The sequence below is a fragment of the Hoplias malabaricus genome, chromosome X2 (assembly GCF_029633855.1).
Source record: "Hoplias malabaricus isolate fHopMal1 chromosome X2, fHopMal1.hap1, whole genome shotgun sequence".
NCBI lineage: Eukaryota > Metazoa > Chordata > Actinopteri > Characiformes > Erythrinidae > Hoplias > Hoplias malabaricus.
The window spans coordinates 52,955,113-52,977,031 of NC_089819.1; the positions used below are offsets into that span (position 1 = coordinate 52,955,113).

Here is a 21,919-nt window from a genome sequence, read left to right on the forward strand (position 1 = left end):
TTTTCGCTAAATTTCTGCCCGAGAATATTTTATGATTTGATTCTGGAAAATAGAAAAATCTTGAAAAAAAATGAATAAATAGAAAAATGTACAACTCTTTTGAAAGGTATGGAACTACAAAAGGATGTATTGGCACTCGAGTGTCCGTACAGTAATGAATCCAGCCGTGACTGAAGTTATTTGGCACAACGGTAATTAATTATTTATTTACTGGGGTTCCACTTCATTTTGAGAGTCCTCTATAGATGAACGTTTAGTGATCACAAGCACCCTTAGGCTTAGAATCGGGATTAGGATTCGTTTCTGTGTCAGGGTTTGAGTTACATTCGACTTATAGTTCATTTGCATTGAACGGACATTTAGACCGAGCAGCTACAGTGGACTCTCAAAGTACAGTGTTACCAGCGTGGGCAGTTAAGACGCATGGAAGTAAAGAATGTGAAAACTAACCTAGAAAGACCATAAAAAAACAAACAAACAAAATAAACATCATGTAGCATGGTAATCGTAGACAGCCATTTTGTCTGAATTGTCATTTTCAGTTATTCTCTATAAACAAACTCTACTTCCCAGAAAAAGCCATTGATTCTGCTTCCTGCAGCTAGAGCTGGGTTTCAAAATGTAACACTTTTTAAACTTGAAAATCAATACCAAATATCAGTACGACTTCAGATAAGACTACACTTATACATCTTTATAAATCTGTTTATTACTTGGTTATATATTAGGTTGTAAACACCTTAAATATAATTAATAATCATTATCTAATACTGTGGCGCAGCAGGTAGGTGTCGCAGTCACACAGCTCCAGGGGCTTGGAGGTTGTGGGTTCGATTGCCGCTCCGGGTGACTGTCTGTGAGGAGTGTGGTGTGTTCTCTCTGTGCCTGCGTGGGTTTCCTCCAGGTGACTGTCTGTGAGGAGTGTGGTGTGTTCTCCCTGTGTCCGCGTGAGTTTACTCCGGGTGTCTGTCTGTGAGAAGTATGGTGTGTTCTCTCTGTGCCCCTGCGTGGGTTTCCTCCGGGTGACTGTCTGTGAGGAGTGTGGTGTGTTCTCTCTGTGTCTGCGTGGGTTTCCTCCGGGTGACTGTCTGTGAGGAGTGTGGTGTGTTCTCTCTGTGCCCCTGCGTGGGTTTCCTCCGGGTGACTGTCTGTGAGGAGTGTGGTGTGTTCTCCCTGTGTCTGTTTGGTTTTGCTCCGGGTGACTGTCTGTGAGGAGTGTGGTGTGTTCTCTCTGTGCCTGCGTGGGTTTCCTCCGGGTGACTGTCTGTGAGGAGTGTGGTGTATTCTCCCTGTGTCTGCGTGGGTTTCCTCCGGGTGACTCTCTGTGAGGAGTGTGGTGTATTCTCCCTGTGTCTGTGTGGGTTTCCACCGAGTGCTAAGGTTTCCTCCTACAGTCCAAAAGCACACGCTGGTAGGTGGAATGGCGACTCAAAAGTGTTCATAGTTGTCAATGTGTGAATTTGTGTCTGTGAAGGACTGGCGCCCCCTCCAGGGTGTGTTCCCGCCTTGCTCCCAATGATTCCAGGTAGACTCTGCACCCACCGCAACGTTATTTACTTAACGTTAATGTAGAGGACACTATCATTAGTGTATTATAAACAGACACCCCGTTGGGGGTTAAACTGATTAAACCTGGCTGTTAAAGGGTTAAACCTATAAGCAAATATGTGCTGAAGCTCACAGGCTTAATGTCGACTGATGAAGACAAAGTAAGGTAAGTATTCTGCAAGATTTGAGGTTTAACAGCGTAAATGGATGTGGGTTCAATATTATAAATGTTATAAATAATTATTAATGATTTTTAATGTGTTTACAACCTAATTAATTGCTATTAATAAACAAATTGTAAAGCATTTATAAGCCTTTATAAATGTAGTCTTATTCTAAAGTCGTACCAAAATGTTCTATACCTCTGTAGTACTTTATCAGAGCCAACGGCCACACAGTGTTCAAAATCTAGACTTCTGATTGGCTGTTTAGTTTACACTGTGTGTGTTAAGGTCAGGACCTCCCACTCATTTCGTGTTATGGCCACACCCATTTTTATTGTATTATAACAATAAATGTAATAAAGGAATTGAGAAAACGTATTCAGGAATCTGTAAGTCAGGATTTGGAATGAGGCCCAGCTCTAGCTGCTGCATAATATATATATATATTCAAGTCTTGGCTTTTTTTTATTAATAACTTTCTAATAACCATTTTACACTTAAATACACTCTTTAAAAATGTGCTGCAGAGTTTGGAGCCACAGAAGAAGCACTTGAGTAAGGGTAAAGAAGCTTTACAGCAAACGTGTCCATTTTTTTAGTGCAATGTTTCTCGTAGACCAAGTTTTTTAGGTTTTATTTGGGTTTTTTAAAAACATTTAATAAATCGTATGCCTCCTAATTTAAAACTGATATAAAAGTAGGCGTTGCTCCTCGTGAAAGGAGTGATATTTTTAAAGCTTCTGCCAAGAACCTTTACAGTACGTGGACATGTTTCAGCTTTCAAATAGTCCTTTACACTTGCACATCTCATTTACAAGTGATTCCTCGGTGTCATGTGATTAAGAACCCTTTCTGGCACCCGTTATTTGGAAGAGTCACCATCTTAGTTTCACCATCTCTTTTCTGTATGTAAACATTGTTTGGTGTAATCATCATCAATGTGATCAAATACGTTACAATAGTGTTTGTGTCTGGGTGTAGAGGTCCTCTCAGGAAGACTCTGTCTGACCTTGTGAATGTATTTCGTCAGACTGCGTTAACATAGGAAGGTAAATAGTAACTTATTTAAGGACAGTACAGACCACCGGAGCCATGTCGTCATTCTGTAGTCATCGTCATGTCTGGTTTAAGAATTGTGTGTCTACGTTTGGTTTCTCTGGCTGACACCTGCACAATCCAACGTAGGCATGACGACAACTACAGAACGACTACAGGACTTCAGTGCTCTTTTGGGATAAGGTCACATTCACTCAAGGCCTGGGGCTCTGCCTGAATTTGGTTTGTGTAAGCATGGCTCAGCCCTAACGAACAGATACATAGTAGACCCCACCATCACCCCCAACAGAGCGCCCAACTCTCCCTCGCACTCTGTCAAACACTCACTATGTCAGCATTAGCTCAGCAGCATTGAGAAGAAAACGCTATGTGCTCATCTCTGTGCTCATAAAAACGTCGTTGACAGCCTCAGCGAGCCTCGCCTCAGATGAGTGTAAACGTCGAAGCTCCGCCCCTTCCGGTAGGACCCACTGGAGACCTACGTCTTAATGAAGGCACTCGGATTAAGACCAGCTCACCTGCTCCGGGTGAAGCTGTTTAAAAAGGACCGGTGGCTCGGATGAGAAGAACTCCAGTCTAGTCTGTGTTCTTCTCCCTGGTCCATTTGATCATGGTCTCTGGCGAGCGGTAGAGGAAGATGAGCTTGGAGTAGAGCTCCTCCTCCAGCTCCAACTCGCACGTCTCTCGCACCAGGAAGATGTCCGTGCACAGCTTGAGGATGCGGTCCACACAAGGCAGCTCCTCGAACATGATGGAGTGAGAAATCTCGCTGAAGAAGCCTCGCACAAACTTACCGATCACCAGGACCACAGACACGTACAGCCCCATGATCCTAAAAAAAACAAAACATTGTGGCCACTGGTTAATGAAGAACTGTAACTATGCAGACCTTTCAAGCAATGAGTAGAATTCCTCTGAATGGGGAATCGTGTGTCGTTTGATTTCTCACCCGTATCCAGCCAAGAAGCCCAGGCTCGGGGGGCTGACTTTGTCATTGAAGATGATCATGGGTAAGACCCCGCAGTCCGTTGAAGACTTGTCACAGTCTGCTATGGTGATGTCCCACCACTCCTGGGCCCCACTGCCATTCAGAGAGCCGTCCCTCATGAGAGACAGAGTCACGTTCTGGTAGCCCTCCTCATCTCCTACAGCAGAAGTCAGAACAATGCTTGTGAAGCTAAGGAAACTAAAGCTGTACTTTAGACAAAAAGCCTAATAAGTCTCTGTGTGTTTTCATTCATCGTTAGCAGAGATTTAGAAGGGGTTGCTCTAGAGATGAGTATATTTTGGATGAGTATATTCATTACTGTGTAAATTCTTAGGGACTTGCAATCATTATTTAAAGCAATTTATCCTCTCAAATCTCTTGTATACAAAGTGTGTGTACTGTAGGGGTACAGTGGACTTACCCTCGTAAAGCTGGCTGACCGGTTTGGCCTCAGGTCCGTTCGGGGCTCTGATGTAATTAGGGAACATACTAGGCACTCGACTGAAAGACAGAGGAACACACACTGGATTAGGAAAACTGAGCAAAAACACAGGAAATAAAACACCGGGACACTCTTTAAAACTTACACTGGCTCTGTTCGATCCCCCATCAACAACGAGGCCAGGTCTGTTCTCACTTTGTTCCCAGGTTCCAGATTAATGGAGTGTTTACCAAATGTGTTCTCCACTGTCCCACCTTTACCCAGGTCTCTGTGAAAGACACAAACAGAGCCAGGTTACAATGGGTATTTATTAAAATAGGGATTTGTGAGATTACCATACGTATCGTCCCTGTCCAAAGAGAAACATGTATCAACTTAAAAACCTTCATAACTTTCAATGCAAGTCATTCATTCGTTTATTGTTTGTAACTGCTCCAGTTCAGGGTCGCGGTGGGTCCGGAGCCCACCTGGAGTCACTGGGCGTAAGGCAGGAACACACCATGGAGGGGGCGCCAGTCCTTCACAGGGCAACACTCACTCACACCTAAGGACACTTTTGAGTCACCTATCAACCTACCAACGTGTGTTTTTGGAGCGTGGGAGGAAACCAGAGCACCTGGAACACCAGGGAGAACACACCACACTCCTCACAGACAGTCACCCGGAGGAAACCCACGCAGACACCGGGAGAACACACCACACTCCTCACAGACAGTCGCCCGGAGGAAACCCACGCAGACACAGGGAGAACACACCACACTCCTCACAGACAGTCACCCGGAGGAAACCCACGCAGACACAGAGAGAACACACCACACTCCTCACAGACAGTCACCCGGAGGAAACCCACGCAGTCACAGGAAGAACACACCACACTCCTCACAGACAGTCACCCGGAGGAAACCCACGCAGACACAGGGAGAACACACCACACTCCTCACAGACAGTCACCCGGAGGAAACCCACGCAGACACAGGGAGAACACACCACACTCCTCACAGACAGTCGAACCCACAACCTCCAGGTCCCTGAAGCTCTGTGACTGCGACACTACCTGCTGCGCCAGAGTACATTCCAGAGTACATTCTGTGACTCGTTTAATGCATTATTCATCAGTTTTCAGTCACAAACACACATTCTTAAGTATAATCCAGTGTTTAAGGCAGGCTGTGTGTACACGAGGGCAGAGCATATGCAGCCCATGCTTGTAAACAATGTTTTGAACTCGATTCCCACCCCGGTCACAAACAAGAACCAGTGGATCACAACCACAACCCCACCCCCGTCAACAAAGTTACCCCCGCGACTAAACCGATTTTCTGCGGGAAACCCAGGACTTGTAATGTACAACCACAGGGAACGCAGGAACACCAGCAGGTAATAAATAAAATGTTGAAATCCAAATGAAGCTGTGAATGTTACGTCTACATCCTGTATTTTATCTGAATAATCAGAAGTGTCAGATATGGGCACGGTCAGAAAAGTGTATCTAATGCACTCATTCACAAGAAAGCTGTGACTCTATTGCTGACCTCTGAAAGGTCCAGGCCAGTCTCAGGGTCATGTCAGCCTCATCGCCCAGCAGCTCTTTAATGACCTCCTGTCTGCTGGGGGGGCTGATCCTCCACACTGACCCGGAGCTGCCCTCGATTTTGGCTGTTACGATGTCCTCAGAACTGTAGAGCGTAATGAACTGCATCGCCACCTTTAAGAAACAAAGACATTACAAGATTAGGATCTGGAGAAGTGTGCTCAAGTACAGGACTTCTTATGTTAGAGTATTACTATCAATCAGCAACAATGTCTAGTGTACGGTGCTCTGGAGATTACAGAGGAAGAATAAAACTCACTGCATTTTTTCCAAATTCATCTGTCAGACGCTCGTAGTTCATTTCAGTAAACTGTTGAATAGACTGCTGCTGGACACTCATCGTAAAAAGGGGCTGAAGAAAAATCAGATACACGTTTTAGTTTCTCTGACTTGGGATCACAGCCAACACAACCATGGAACGATCTCTATCAGGTCCCACTTGGATAACCTGCCGATAATATTGTTCTGTCAACCGTTACCTCGTAGCCTCCCAGCTTCACTGTGACAGTGACATCCACAGGATGGTTTACCACGCCCACGACCGACCTGACCAATGAGATGAAGAGCAGCGGGAACCAGATGATGCAGATGAGGAAAAACACGATGAGCCCTCCCATTCCATACTTCACAATCTTCTTCTTTTTCTGCCCTTTTGGTTGGGGATATTTCTGCACACAGAGTTCAGGACCGGAGCACAATGAGACAAACTTGTGATATGGTTAGGATTATTCACAACCGTTCCCTACCCATCGCTGTATAATTTCATGGCACAGAGTTGTCCCTGCTCCTTCACTGCTATTGCAGTTTACGTCGACTAATTGATGAGTTGAGTGAGGTGTATTACAGCAGAGAAAACACTGAAATGAAGCGTGCAGTGCTAGTGAAAACAGAAATGAGATAAAACAGAGATAGACAGGTGCCCTATTTCTCACAGCTTGTTAACGTATCCCCATATCTGTGAAATAAACACTGACGGCTAAAAATAATACCAATCTCTGAGCTACGACACTGTGGATACACTGAACACTGTAAGAGACAACGCGTAACACACTTAGAGAACTCAGTACGCAAAATAAAAGATGCAGAGCCCTTATCAGAATGCTCAACAAATGCTTCATGCATCTCTTCACCTTCTCTGTCTCTCGGCTGCACTTTATAATAAAGATGTTGGCATAAATGTCCTCCACGCACATCCAGTTGGACAGAGACAGAGTGGTGTCAGTCCAAACCCAGTCCATCACTGCCCGGAGCTCCACCAAGAATGGCACTAAGCGGAAGCTGAAAGAAACCGAGTGAAAGGGAAAAATCTTGTTAGAGTGGAACAGCCAATGTCTTACTTTTACATCAGATCAAGAAACATGGCAAAGGCTCCATCGTGGTGGTTCAATCTGGCTTCATTATTAGGCAGCAGTGATGGGAACATGACTCGCAGCGTGACCTGGATTCCAGACTAACCACAAGAAGAACATGTGCCTTGTGCATGGACCCTGTTTATTGCTATTTGCAAGACAATTCATACATGCAGCTAAGCTCTCACAGTGGTTACACGAAACACTGTATTAATTACTGAATAACCATTGTTGTTGGCTAAAAACATGCTTTTATAAACTAGAAAAACGCATGTTCCAGAGAAATCACAGCATGGTTGCACAGTTTAAATGTAGCAAAGCAGTCCAGGTACTTGCTAAGCTAAGGTGTTTTTAGCTAAGTTGTTTATAACACATACCTATGGTATACCAGGTGGTTGCTAGTTGATTACTAACGTGCACCTGGTAGTTGCTAATGCTTTGCAATGCGTATCCCCTATGGAAAAATTACATGTAGCTATTGAAGGCCTCACCCTTGGAAGAGGAAGAGGTTGAGATGGTTGTACTTCTTGGTGAGGAAGTTTCCCAGGATGCGTGTGGGGTAGCCGCAGCGGATCTGGTAGGCCGACAACGTGAAGTAGATGCACTTCACAAAGTACCAGAGCTGAGCCACAAAGTTCTGATTAAACATCCTGAGGAGATACAGGGGGAGATGTCAGCTTTGGAAAAAACACTAGGGTTGATTTCTCCTTTTTTGAAGGGTTTATTTTAAGCTTTTTTTGTAGCTCAGTTGCAGTGTCTTTTGAAGTTTCATCTGCAGACATTGAAATTAAAAACACGTTGCAGAGAGAGACAAACACACTCAGCCTGGTCTGATTTACACTGTGAGACATCATCAACTAAAACACAAACCTTCTGACGCTAACAAGTGTCCTGCAGTGTGATGCAACACACACACTCACACATTCACTCACACCTACGGACACTTTTGAGTCGCCAATCCACCTACCACCGTGTGTTTTTGGACTGTGGGAGGAAACAGGAGCACCCGGAGGAAACCCACGCAGACACAGGGAGAACACACCACACTTCTCACAGACAGTCACCCGGAGGAAACCCACGCAGACACAGGGAGAACACACCACACTCCTCACAGACAGTCACCCGGAGGAAACCCACGCAGACACAGGGAGAACACACCACACTCCTCACAGACAGTCACCCGGAGGAAACCCACGCAGACACAGAGAGAACACACCACACTCCTCACAGACAGTCACCCGGAGGAAACCCACGCAGACACAGAGAGAACACACCACACTCCTCACAGACAGTCACCCGGAGGAAACCCACGCAGACACAGGGAGAACACACCACACTCCTCACAGACAGTCACCCGGAGGAAACCCACGCAGACACAGGGAGAACCCACCACACTCCTCACAGACAGTCACCCGGAGGAAACCCACGCAGACACAGGGAGAACACACCACACTCCTCACAGACAGTCACCCGGAGGAAACCCACGCAGACACAGAGAGAACACACCACACTCCTCACAGACAGTCACCCGGAGGAAACCCATGCAGACACAGAGAGAACACACCACACTCCACACAGACAGTCACCCGGAGGAAACCCACGCAGACACAGAGAGAACACACCACACTCCTCACAGACAGTCACCCGGAGGAAACCCACGCAGACACAGAGAGAACACACCACACTCCTCACAGACAGTCACCCGGAGGAAACCCACGCAGACACAGGGAGAACACACCACACTCCTCACAGACAGTCACCCGGAGGAAACCCACGCAGACACAGAGAGAACACACCACACTCCTCACAGACAGTCACCCGGAGGAAACCCAGGCAGACACAGAGAGAACCCACCACACTCCTCACAGACAGTCACCCGGAGGAAACCCACGCAGACACAGGGAGAACACACCACACTCCTCACAGACAGTCACCCGGAGGAAACCCACGCAGAAACAGGGAGAACACACCACACTCCTCACAGACAGTCACCCGGAGGAAACCCACGCAGACACAGAGAGAACACACCACACTCCTCACAGACAGTCACCCGGAGGAAACCCACGCAGACACAGAGAGAACACACCACACTCCTCACAGACAGTCACCCGGAGGAAACCCACGCAGACACAGGGAGAACACACCACACTCCTCACAGACAGTCACCCGGAGGAAACCCACGCAGACACAGGGAGAACCCACCACACTCCTCACAGACAGTCACCCGGAGGAAACCCACGCAGACACAGGGAGAACACACCACACTCCTCACAGACAGTCACCCGGAGGAAACCCACGCAGACACAGAGAGAACACACCACACTCCTCACAGACAGTCACCCGGAGGAAACCCATGCAGACACAGAGAGAACACACCACACTCCACACAGACAGTCACCCGGAGGAAACCCACGCAGACACAGAGAGAACACACCACACTCCTCACAGACAGTCACCCGGAGGAAACCCACGCAGACACAGAGAGAACACACCACACTCCTCACAGACAGTCACCCGGAGGAAACCCACGCAGACACAGGGAGAACACACCACACTCCTCACAGACAGTCACCCGGAGGAAACCCACGCAGACACAGAGAGAACACACCACACTCCTCACAGACAGTCACCCGGAGGAAACCCAGGCAGACACAGAGAGAACCCACCACACTCCTCACAGACAGTCACCCGGAGGAAACCCACGCAGACACAGGGAGAACACACCACACTCCTCACAGACAGTCACCCGGAGGAAACCCACGCAGACACAGAGAGAACACACCACACTCCTCACAGACAGTCACCCGGAGGAAACCCACGCAGACACAGAGAGAACACACCACACTCCTCACAGACAGTCACCCGGAGGAAACCCACGCAGACACAGAGAGAACACACCACACTCCTCACAGACAGTCACCCGGAGGAAACCCACGCAGACACAGGGAGAACACACCACACTCCTCACAGACAGTCACCCGGAGGAAACCCACGCAGACACAGGGAGAACCCACCACACTCCTCACAGACAGTCACCCGGAGGAAACCCACGCAGACACAGGGAGAACACACCACACTCCTCACAGACAGTCACCCGGAGGAAACCCACGCAGACACAGAGAGAACACACCACACTCCTCACAGACAGTCACCCGGAGGAAACCCATGCAGACACAGAGAGAACACACCACACTCCACACAGACAGTCACCCGGAGGAAACCCACGCAGACACAGAGAGAACACACCACACTCCTCACAGACAGTCACCCGGAGGAAACCCACGCAGACACAGAGAGAACACACCACACTCCTCACAGACAGTCACCCGGAGGAAACCCACGCAGACACAGGGAGAACACACCACACTCCTCACAGACAGTCACCCGGAGGAAACCCACGCAGACACAGAGAGAACACACCACACTCCTCACAGACAGTCACCCGGAGGAAACCCAGGCAGACACAGAGAGAACCCACCACACTCCTCACAGACAGTCACCCGGAGGAAACCCACGCAGACACAGGGAGAACACACCACACTCCTCACAGACAGTCACCCGGAGGAAACCCACGCAGAAACAGGGAGAACACACCACACTCCTCACAGACAGTCACCCGGAGGAAACCCACGCAGACACAGAGAGAACACACCACACTCCTCACAGACAGTCACCCGGAGGAAACCCACGCAGACACAGAGAGAACACACCACACTCCTCACAGACAGTCACCCGGAGGAAACCCACGCAGACACAGGGAGAACACACCACACTCCTCACAGACAGTCACCCGGAGGAAACCCACGCAGACACAGGGAGAACCCACCACACTCCTCACAGACAGTCACCCGGAGGAAACCCACGCAGACACAGGGAGAACACACCACACTCCTCACAGACAGTCACCCGGAGGAAACCCACGCAGACACAGAGAGAACACACCACACTCCTCACAGACAGTCACCCGGAGGAAACCCATGCAGACACAGAGAGAACACACCACACTCCACACAGACAGTCACCCGGAGGAAACCCACGCAGACACAGAGAGAACACACCACACTCCTCACAGACAGTCACCCGGAGGAAACCCACGCAGACACAGAGAGAACACACCACACTCCTCACAGACAGTCACCCGGAGGAAACCCACGCAGACACAGGGAGAACACACCACACTCCTCACAGACAGTCACCCGGAGGAAACCCACGCAGACACAGAGAGAACACACCACACTCCTCACAGACAGTCACCCGGAGGAAACCCAGGCAGACACAGAGAGAACCCACCACACTCCTCACAGACAGTCACCCGGAGGAAACCCACGCAGACACAGGGAGAACACACCACACTCCTCACAGACAGTCACCCGGAGGAAACCCACGCAGACACAGAGAGAACACACCACACTCCTCACAGACAGTCACCCGGAGGAAACCCACGCAGACACAGGGAGAACACACCACACTCCTCACAGACAGTCACCCGGAGGAAACCCACGCAGACACAGAGAGAACACACCACACTCCTCACAGACAGTCACCCGGAGGAAACCCACGCAGACACAGAGAGAACCCACCACACTCCTCACAGACAGTCACCTGGAGGAAACCCACACAGACACAGAGAGAACACACCACACTCCTCACAGACAATCACCTGGAGGAAACCCACACAGACACAGAGAGAACACACCACACTCCTCACAGACAGTCACCCGGAGGAAACCCACGCAGACACAGGGAGAACACACCACACTCCTCACAGACAGTCACCCGGAGGAATCCCCACTTTGAGAAGCACTGTTCTAATCCGTGAAACTATTTACTCTATCCATAAAACGAAATAACTGAATTATTTAACAATAGAAGACCTCTCGTATCTCTGACCTCTCAGTGACCGCAGGCAGGATGAAGAACATCCACAGATGGATGCCGAACACCAGTAAAACCTGGAAGATGAGTTTTCCAAGCACAGCTTTGCGCAGGTAGAGGGCGCGGTCAACGACCATGGTGCTGAACTGGATCAGAAGCATCACCAGAAACGCCTCGGGAACCTGGTCCTCCGACAAAGTGGATGCGATGTCCGCAGCTGCAGAGTGTTTCTGGGGCAGGGGAATATCAGACACTTTAGACTTTATGGCAACAGTAAAGTAAGTAGATTAATTCAGCTCTTTCAGTACACAGTACATTACTAAATGAAATAAATACAGGGAACACACATTAAATTAAATAATGTCAATAAACTGTGCCTTGGTGTTTAAAATGAACAGTTGTGAACTAATTAAAGCTTGGTTTTTTAGTGTCATACAAACACGCTTTTGAAAGCTCTGCTCTCTCTGACTTTTTATCATGCTTTTATAGTCTTTAAGCCAGTAATTACTGTGAGTTACTTAATAATTATATAAGTACTATATTGTTGCTGATAGTTCTGGGATGAACCTGTGAGAGGTATTTGATTAAACGCAGAAATCCTCAAACCCGCTGCAGCAGGGCATCGCTGTCTGAATGCAGTCAGGGGATAAATGTTGCAAATGTATTCATCCTCTGAGGGGAAAAGAAACAGGCGTCTGATACTCACTCCAAACGCCCAGAAGCCAAAGACGATGATGATGAAATCCACCACATCAGTGAGGAACATTAGAGCATACACGTCAGTGGCTGCACGATACTCTGCATGAAGGATATTATTGAAGAATCTGTGTGCTGGTCTATACACATTCCTTACACTGAGAGAGAGAGAGAGAGAGAGAGAGAGAGAGAGAGAGAGAGAGAGAGAGAGAGAGAGAGAAAGGGGAGCGAGAGATATAGAGAAAGAGGGAGAGGAGATATAGTCAGAGAGAGAAAGACAGAGGAGATGCAGTCAGAGACAGAGAAAGAAAGGGGAGAGAGAGAGAGATAGAGAGTGAGAGGAGATACAGTCAGAGAGAAAAAAAGAAAGGGGAGAGAGAGATAAAGAGAGAGAAAGAAAGGGGAGAGAGAGATAGAGAGAAAAAGAAAGAGAGAGGGAGAGAGAGATAGAGAGAGAGAGGAGAGAGAGAGAGGAGATACAGTCAGAAAGAGAGAGAGAGAGAGAAAGGGAAGAGAGAGATAGAGAGAGAGAAAGAAAGGAGAGAGAGAAAGAGAGAGAGGAGATACAGTCAGAAAGAGAGAGAGAGAGAGAGAGAAAGAAAGGGGAGATAGAGAGAGAGAAAGAAAGGGGAGAGAGAGAGAGAGAAAGAAAGGGGAGAGAGAGAGAGAGATACCATTAGAGAGGACAGAAATACCATTAGACTTGAGAAAGAAGGGTAAGAGTGATACAATCAGAGTTGAATCAGAGCTGTGCAGTAGCAGCAGTGTTGTAAGTGGGTCGAGTGATACACACACAAACACACACTATTTTTCACTTACACAGAGATGAAAAGACCCTTGACTTTTTCTCCAAAAGCCTTCAGCTTTTTACTGGCCTCCTCTCCACGCTTCGTCTTGGCCTTCTCCTTCTTTTTCTTCTTCTTCGGCTCTTTCACTGTGGCTTCTGCAAGAGAGGAAACACTCCTTTATATCTGCAAACTAAGTGTTAACCTTCTAAACTCAAGAGACCAACTGAAGCACACCCATTAGGGTTGTAGTCTGTTTATACACACTGTCCTGGGTCTTTCAGATTTGTTGCAATGACACATTGGTTTGTGAGGTTCAGGCTGAAGCCTAGCTTCACTTCAAGTTGCTTTGATAGAACCCATGACTGTAGGCCTCTCTTTCAAATTACAGTGATCCCTCGTTTTTCGCGGGGGATGCGTTCCAAGACCACCCGCGAAAAACGAATTTCAGCGAAGTAGAGGAAAGATATTTTTTGTATCCAAAGTATTTGGACTTTTAAAACCCTCCCTGTGCTGTTAACATACATACATTTCAAAACACCAATCACAGGCCAGAATACAAAATGGGAGTCTGTGATTCGTCATCTCTAACTTTCGCACCAATCACAGCCCCTCTTACAACGCACTTCGTTACTCGACAAAGGATAAGTACGCGGGTAGATTACACCAGTGTTTACACTACGGTATCACATCCGATGGTGCTGAATTTATTTTTGTTTTTTTGTTAAATCACACTGGTTTTGTAGTTTAAAAGCTAGGAAAGTGTTTATTATTAATATTTTATAGGATTTCATGAAATATTTTGGGTGTTCATTATTGAGAGAGAGAGTGAAAGAGAGTGTGTGAGAGAGAGAAAGAGTGAGAGAGAGAGAGAGAGAGGGGGGGGAGAAAGAGAGAGGGGGAGAAAGAGAGAGAGAGAGAGGGAGAGAGAGAGACAAAAACGGGCAGATGAAAGCATTAATCTATGCACCAATCACATTCGTCGTCTCTCCAATTGCCCCAATCACAGGTCATCTTACTGTCTTAGTCGTCTGCTGCCAAGAGGATGCACAGGATCTACTACATTATTCAAATTAATGACATAAATGAACTAAAAAGAAGAGGAAAGGGATTTGAAAACGAAATCATAAAGATTTGTGCACTCACACATTTAGCACTGACAACGGGCCAATAATAGCAAAAAATATAGAAGAATTTTATGAAATTTTAATGGATTTAATGAAATATTTTGGCTATTCATCTTTCACGGTCTTCCTAGATTTTCCCTCCATATCCCGCGATATACCGGCTGTAAGCCCCCTTGAAAAAACCCGCGAAGTAGCGAAGCTGCAAAAGATGAACCATTAAGTAGCGAGGGATTACTGTACCATTTTTTTTTTTTAAAGCAATGCTGTCCGCAGATTACACTGGACAATGCTAATGGGAAACTAATAAATGCAGCAGCACTCCAGGTCCTACACAAGGGTCTCCACATCAGCATTAAAAATGTTATTGTAAAGCTAATAAATGGTAGGTTTGGAAAGCTATTCAACCTTGTGGTCGTCATTAGGACATAGTCCCAAGCACAAGGTATAAAGATAATTTGACGCTAGTAACTAGCGTAATTACCCAAAGTTCTGGCCACTTTAATTACAATATTGGAAATCTTAGCTAACTGTAAATAAATAGAAGTACTTTACTCACTCCAATCAACATTTTTCAGGAGTCAAATGTGTGTAGATTAATGTCCAAGACTTGCTTGACTTTGAAAGAAAATATGTTTTTAGATAAAAACGCTTTTGTTTAAGTAGGTGCCAATACTGCTAAGATTACTAGCGCCCCCTAACTTCAGCCACCTCCCCTGTTTGTGACAGTTAAACGAGACAGTTGCTACCACATTCAGTGGTTTTGAGAGGTTCACAATGAGATTACGTTTGTCCTGTGTTAGTATCCATACTCTACATGTAAGGACTACAATGGCGGTAGATTTTCACCTCAGAGAAAAGGAAGCTAACCGCTAAGCTAACTTTTACACTGAGGGAAATATCTGTCGCGAAATGGAAATGTGTTGTGTTCCACACACAGTTTTACACACAAAGAGTTACAACACTGTTAGAGATACTTAAATATTGTTTAGATGTGTGATTTCTTGCAAGACTGATGTTTAAATGCCCTACTAGGGCGTGAACTTACGTTTTATTGTTTTACCCAATGCGATTGGCGAAGAGAGAGAGCGGAATGGCACCATATACGGTAGTGGACGGAAATAGGGGAAAGACAGGTATATAAGAGAAGGATAAAACCTTAAACCTCAGTGGAAGTCAGTGTAAAAAAGACTTTATTCCAAGTAGTTTTGGAGCATTTCTATTGAATGTGAAGGACACCTGCTGTGTTCAAATTATATAGCAAAACTATAAATCAACAAAAATAGATATCAAATGTGTTTTTCTTTGGACACCGACAATTTATATCAGTGAATTATCCACTGTATATTACTCATAAGAGATACTTCAGTAGCTGTAGTAGTTTCTGTGTTTAATAATATTAACAACACCCTGCAGTTTGAGGGGTTACCCGTCCACTCTCTGCCCACACTGACCTTTATTCGCCGATTTTCTTTTGCGGAAGCGCAGCAGGCCGCTCTTCTTCTTCCCCTCGTCCTGGTGAGGTTCAGGGGTTATCTCTTCGCTTTGGTTCTGCTCAGGGTCGATCTGTGGTTCTGTATGTGCTTTGGACTCTTGTTCTGGATCTGGGGTTTTGTCGTCCAGTTCAAAGACACTACTGTCCATCTCCTCGCCCTCCTCCTTCTTCTTCTTTTCCAGCTCTGGACTGGTCTTCTCCTCCAGAGGACCCTCCTGGTCCCACAGGCCATAGCGCTGAGGGGAGAAGAAACCATGTGATGAGCCACTCTCTCTGACTTTACATCTACAAGGTGGACCAACGAGGGAGGAGTGTCTCACAGAGTGGACAGAGAGTGGACACAGGGTTTAAAAACTCCAGCAGCACTGCTGTGTCTGATCCACTCTGCACGAGCACAACACACCACCACCACGTCAGTGTCACTGCAGCGCTGAGGATGATCCAGCACCTTTTGTGACTTATGGGTGTAGTGACCACGGAACAGGGGGCTAAAAAGTATGCACAGCAACAGGTTGAATGCAGTGTGTAACTGAACTACAAAGTGCTCCTGTGTAGTTCCTACTGAGAGTATAGAAACAAAGAGGTGGTGTTAATGTTATGGCTGATCGGTGTTTAAAGCACTGTGTGCACTTTAAAGTAGCTGAATTCCCTGATAATTAAGGGTGTCCACATGGGACCCAGAGTGTACAAGCTGTACCTGGAGCAGTGAACGGTGGAAGAACAGCACCAGCAGCTGAAGCAGGTCGTAGCGGATGTAGTTGTCTGTTTTGTCCAGGCCCAGGATTCGCGGAGGGAAGAAAGGCTTGTTCTCGTTCAGCTTGGTCTCGTAATCACTGTTCCAAGGGAAGAAGCCAAACTGGAACAAGTACTTCACCACAACCATCACCTTAAAGAGAGAGCAGAACAGTCCGACACATATTAGAGCTCTGGAAAATGATACCCACTGAGAACAATCATATTCGACCTCATGTCAAGCCGAATGATGTAAAACCAGAAATGTAATATTGTTAAGAAGTGTTTATCCTTACATTACAACAACCTCCTTCTCATTTCTACACTCACTGTTCATTAACTGTATACGAGCACTCTGTAGTTCTACAATTACAGACCGTAACCGATCTGTTGCTCCTCCTCCCGTTCTTCAGAAGTCAGGACTTCTATAGGACCACCACAGGAGTACAAAGTTTAAAACGTTTACCAATATTTAAAATATAAATTCTGCATTAAGCTGGTTCCCTGTTGAAGATCTGTGTATTTATTTTCATAAAAAAATGCATGACTGTACAAACTGAAGCAGTAATGAATCAGCTACATCTCTGAGGGAACTCGGAGTGTGACGCCTTTGCTGATAAACAGTTCCAATATCTACACATCTGTTTACAGCAGCACATAAAAGACTCCACGAGCCCCCACCTCTGTGTAAACAATGGCTGTCATCCAGAAGCGCTTGGAGGGCCGAGGCACAGCCAGCATGGCCCACAGGAAGATGAGGATGGGCAGCACCAGGGAGATGACGGAGGCGGTGACCACGTTATTCAGGACAATGATGAAGTAACACACCAGCTCCGAGTGGGCGGCCAGGACGTTGTAGAGAGCGAAGAGGAGTTTCAGCAGACGGTTCTGAGTGTTGTAGAAGTTTCGACTCTGCACCAGCTCTTCAATGAGGTACGGTCTGGAACAGGACAAAGAACATGCAAAAGACCATTTGGGATGAAGTTGGAGTGCAGTTTTTAAACTTTTTCCAAACAACTCCAAATATGGTGAATCAGCCCAGTAAACCTGCTTAGAAGTGTTTCTGACTCTGTAATGACAGCTGCATCCCGATGATCTTATGACTCATGACTCCATTAAGACAATGTACAATCAAACCAAGTTACGGTGCTTCAGAGAATGTTGTGGCAAGTAATTAGCTTTAGATAGGTTAGCATTAGCTAGGTTGTGGTTTGTAAAGTTTTGCTAGGATTGCTGCTGCTATGAAAACCAGTTGCAGAGGAAACCCACGCAGACACAGGGAGAACACACCACACTCCTCACAGACAGTCACCCGGAGGAAACCCACGCAGACACAGGGAGAACACACCACACTCCTCACAGACAGTCACCCGGAGGAAACCCACGCAGACACAGGGAGAACACACCACACTCCTCACAGACAGTCACCCGGAGGAAACCCACGCAGACACAGGGAGAACACACCACACTCCTCACAGACAGTCACCCGGAGGAAACCCAAGCAGACACAGGGAGAACACACCACACTCCTCACAGACAGTCACCCGGAGGAAACCCACGCAGACACAGGGAGAACACACCACACTCCTCACAGACAGTCACCCGGAGGAAACCCACGCAGACACAGGGAGAACACACCACACTCCTCACAGACAGTCACCCGGAGGAAACCCACGCAGACACAGGGAGAACACACCACACTCCTCACAGACAGTCACCCGGAGGAAACCCACGCAGACACAGGGAGAACACACCACACTCCTCACAGACAGTCACCCGGAGGAAACCCACGTGGACACGGAGAAAACACCAGCTCCTACTTCTGGTCGTTTTTTCACTAAATACATCTTGTCTAAATATTAAAATATGCCTATTATTAAAGTATGTAAATTAGTGCAAAAAGTTTGCTTAACCTTTGCTGTAAACATTCCCCAAACCATAAAAACAATGTCTCTTTCACTAGCAGCTCAGAGTTTGTTTTTCTTCTCTGAGTCTGTTACTGCAATTCTCCATAACTCTGAAAAATAAAACACTGGAAAGCATTTTACTTTCTTCTCCTCTTCTGAGTGAGTGTTGAAATTGAAAGTTATGCCAACTGAGTCATTTAATGAAAAATGTAGAAGTGAATGTTCCTGAACGTGATCCATTTCTGAACTGAGTCTGTTCGCCACGTCGGCTGAGAATAGCTTTTTTAATGCTGCTATTTTCCTTATAACATGGTTTTAAAGAGTCTGTATACAGGAGAGTTGAATCTGCAGCATTTACTTGTCTGTGAGCAGCTCGCTGGCGGTTCTGGATCGCCGCTGACGTCGTGAAGCTCGTAGATCCGGTTCTGGTTCGAGCTGAAGCGTGTGTTGAGAGCTCAGGGTTGTGTTGCTGTAGCCCTGAGCAACCTCCAACTCATTAACATCCCCCAGCTCTGTGGCACTACGCTCAGGAACATTCAAAAACATAGCTTTACTACCAATGGTAAACAGCTCAAAACAAAGTACAGAAGCATATACATACAGCTAAATATATTTCTTAAAGTTCTGTGGCTATTTTTCCAATCAAAAACACTATATAACTCATAAGACCCACCTTGCGGCACCACTGACATTAACGATGTCAGCATCAGTCTCATCTAAACATGTCTCCAGAGTGGGACTCTCACTGTCCTGGGAAAGCTGGTCATCCATGGGCTCCTGGGAAGGCATCTATAGAAGGAGCACACACACACCTTCATGCCGACGATTCCGTTGAACTCCTGATGCAGTTTTTCTAAAAGAATCTCTCTCAGAGCATTGGGAAGCACCACTGAGAAGAACTCAGATGAAAATCTCCTTCAGGCAGAAAGATCAAATCTGATTTCTCTGATTTCAGATGCTTCATCTGAGACATTTGAAGCTAACCACAGCCTCTTTTCAAAACTGCTGCTAGCCCTAGTCTGTAGACAGCTCAGCACCGTTGGAGGAGGTTGCTAATTACCCAGAGCTGCTATGTCAGCTAACAGATGCATGTCCAGAGCCATCCTACTCACCCAGCCTTGCATGTCTAAGGCATCCCCAGGGGTCAAACCAGTCGTCACAGGATAATAGAGCTATCTCGAATACTGTGAAAACTGACCTTATCTGATTCAAGCCACATTTCTAGCCTCAAATCTGATCTCGGAACATTTTGGCTGGTACTCATTGTGGCCCTGCCCTCTGCCATCTATTGTGTCCACGTCTGTAGATGCCACTACTGCACCAACTGGTAGCTATAACTACTGCCATGTGTTTTCTCTCACCTGACCGATGTGGTGGATGAGCATGTATCGCTCCTCGCACAGCACCGTGGATGTGTCGACATATTGTTTGGTCAGCATGTTGAGCCACAGAGTGAAGCCGTCCACCATGGCCAGAAACAAAACCCACAGGAACTTGAGGATGTCTAGAATCCGCTGCACTGTTTCACTGCCGGAGCCTGGGGAAGTGCCAGAGAGTCAGACTACAGCAATTAAGCACTCCCTGCTCCTGTCATAGCCCCTGCTGTAAGGTTGGACACGCAGCTTTTAGGTTTTCTGAACTGTGCACTTATGTCTCTGTCCTGAAAGGGTCTATGGCTGTCTCTCCAACCTCATAACAGCTGCTCGGGAGCTGGGCACAGACAGGTCAGATGGAGATAATTCAGGTCTAAGGACATTCAGGTTATAGAGTTATTACAAGGGAGTTATTTACCTGACTCCTCCACTTCCTCGCCAAGCACCTCCTCCTCTTCCTCCTCCTCCACTTCTTCTTCTTTCCCCTGTGTCACTTGCTTCTCAATAACAGCCCTAGTTCTTTCCCCATCACCTGATACATAAGGAACATAATTAGATTTACTAATTAGATTTACTAGTACTAATATTACATGTAATATACTGTATATAGGATCCCACATCCTGATATTTCATAAAAACATTCAGTTGATATATATGTGTGTGTGTGTGTGTGTGTGTGTGTGTCTGAGCAGTCTGACCTGAGATTGGTGTGCCGGCCAGTTTTCTCTCTCTCTCCAGTCTTTGTTCTGTCTGTCTCTGCTGTCGTTCTCTCAGAGCCTGTTTAGCGCCGGTCACCCAGGCCTGGTACGCCAGCTGTGGAACACACACACGCACGCATGTGCATACACAATCATACAAATACAAACAAACACACAGAATATGAGAGGCAAAGCAAATCAATTTCATTTTTAAAAGGATAGAAAAGCAGTGAAATGATTCAACACCTTTCTTTAAACATTGGACTGTTAACATGTGAGTGTGTGAGAGTGTGTGTGTGAGTGTGTGTGTGCGTGAATGTGCGTGAGAGAGTGTGTGTGTGTGTGCGTGCGCGAGAGAGTGTGTGTGTGTGTGCGTGAGAGTGTGCGTGAATGTGCGTGTGTGCAGAGAGCATGTGTGTGTGTCTGCGTGTGCACTACCTGAAATGCAGTTTGTCTGCGATGTTTCTGCTCCTCAACCGAGAGATCCTCCTCCTCTCCACTGTCTGATTCAAACAGGTAATAATCCCCAGAATGCAACACTGCAAGAGATACACACACAAACACACACACATTAAACACACCCTTGAGCCCCTTAATACCTGACTCAGCAGTTCAGGGTGTGGTGAAAATGTCCAATCTATTTACAGTCTGTTCAGTTCTAAAATAATGGAATCTAAAACAGATAATATCATCCGCCAAACTCTCTTATTCACAGTGCTCTAGAGTTTTAAGGTTTTAATCAGTATTCTATCAGGAAGCTTGCTCAGTTATAGCATGGTCTTCCTGCCTGAGCTGGTGATTGAACACCAGTCTGCAGTGTGGAGGACAGTGGCGTATCCACCACACCACACCAAGCATTCTCCGTATGTGAGTTCAGATAAACTGGGACAGAGTGCTTGAATGACAAAGCCATGTTTTTATTCTTTTTAATTAGCAAACCATTGCTACATCCACGGCACAGAGCTGCTACCAGACAAACAAAGCACTGATGTTCAGTCGCTTACTTGTGTCTGTGAATTTAATGAACATTACTACCTTTAAATGAAAACTAATAAAGACTCAGAGGCACGCCTTAGTATCCTGAGTATTCCTGAGG

At 46.6% G+C, this 21,919-nt stretch overlaps 1 protein-coding gene across 1 annotated transcript in view; it reads right to left on the reverse strand.

Moving 5' to 3' along the window:
* Positions 1-75: 75 nt before the first annotated feature.
* The window catches only part of LOC136677420 (piezo-type mechanosensitive ion channel component 1-like), a 54,865-nt gene continuing 33,021 nt past the window's right edge, over positions 76-21,919 (reverse strand). Inside the window, exons 27-47 of the mRNA XM_066654938.1 lie at positions 21,262-21,362; positions 20,824-20,938; positions 20,544-20,657; positions 20,114-20,289; positions 19,426-19,541; positions 19,111-19,272; positions 17,527-17,785; positions 16,811-16,999; positions 16,073-16,349; positions 13,529-13,652; positions 12,720-12,867; positions 12,029-12,243; positions 7,630-7,788; positions 6,920-7,067; positions 6,269-6,457; positions 6,049-6,141; positions 5,731-5,903; positions 4,344-4,466; positions 4,178-4,257; positions 3,718-3,913; positions 76-3,600 (exon numbers count right to left, since the gene is read on the reverse strand). Of these exons, the coding sequence (XP_066511035.1) occupies positions 3,345-3,600; positions 3,718-3,913; positions 4,178-4,257; positions 4,344-4,466; positions 5,731-5,903; positions 6,049-6,141; positions 6,269-6,457; positions 6,920-7,067; positions 7,630-7,788; positions 12,029-12,243; positions 12,720-12,867; positions 13,529-13,652; positions 16,073-16,349; positions 16,811-16,999; positions 17,527-17,785; positions 19,111-19,272; positions 19,426-19,541; positions 20,114-20,289; positions 20,544-20,657; positions 20,824-20,938; positions 21,262-21,362 (3,413 nt within the window). The 3' untranslated portion in view covers positions 76-3,344. The remainder of the gene's footprint in view (positions 3,601-3,717; positions 3,914-4,177; positions 4,258-4,343; positions 4,467-5,730; positions 5,904-6,048; positions 6,142-6,268; positions 6,458-6,919; positions 7,068-7,629; positions 7,789-12,028; positions 12,244-12,719; positions 12,868-13,528; positions 13,653-16,072; positions 16,350-16,810; positions 17,000-17,526; positions 17,786-19,110; positions 19,273-19,425; positions 19,542-20,113; positions 20,290-20,543; positions 20,658-20,823; positions 20,939-21,261; positions 21,363-21,919) is intronic.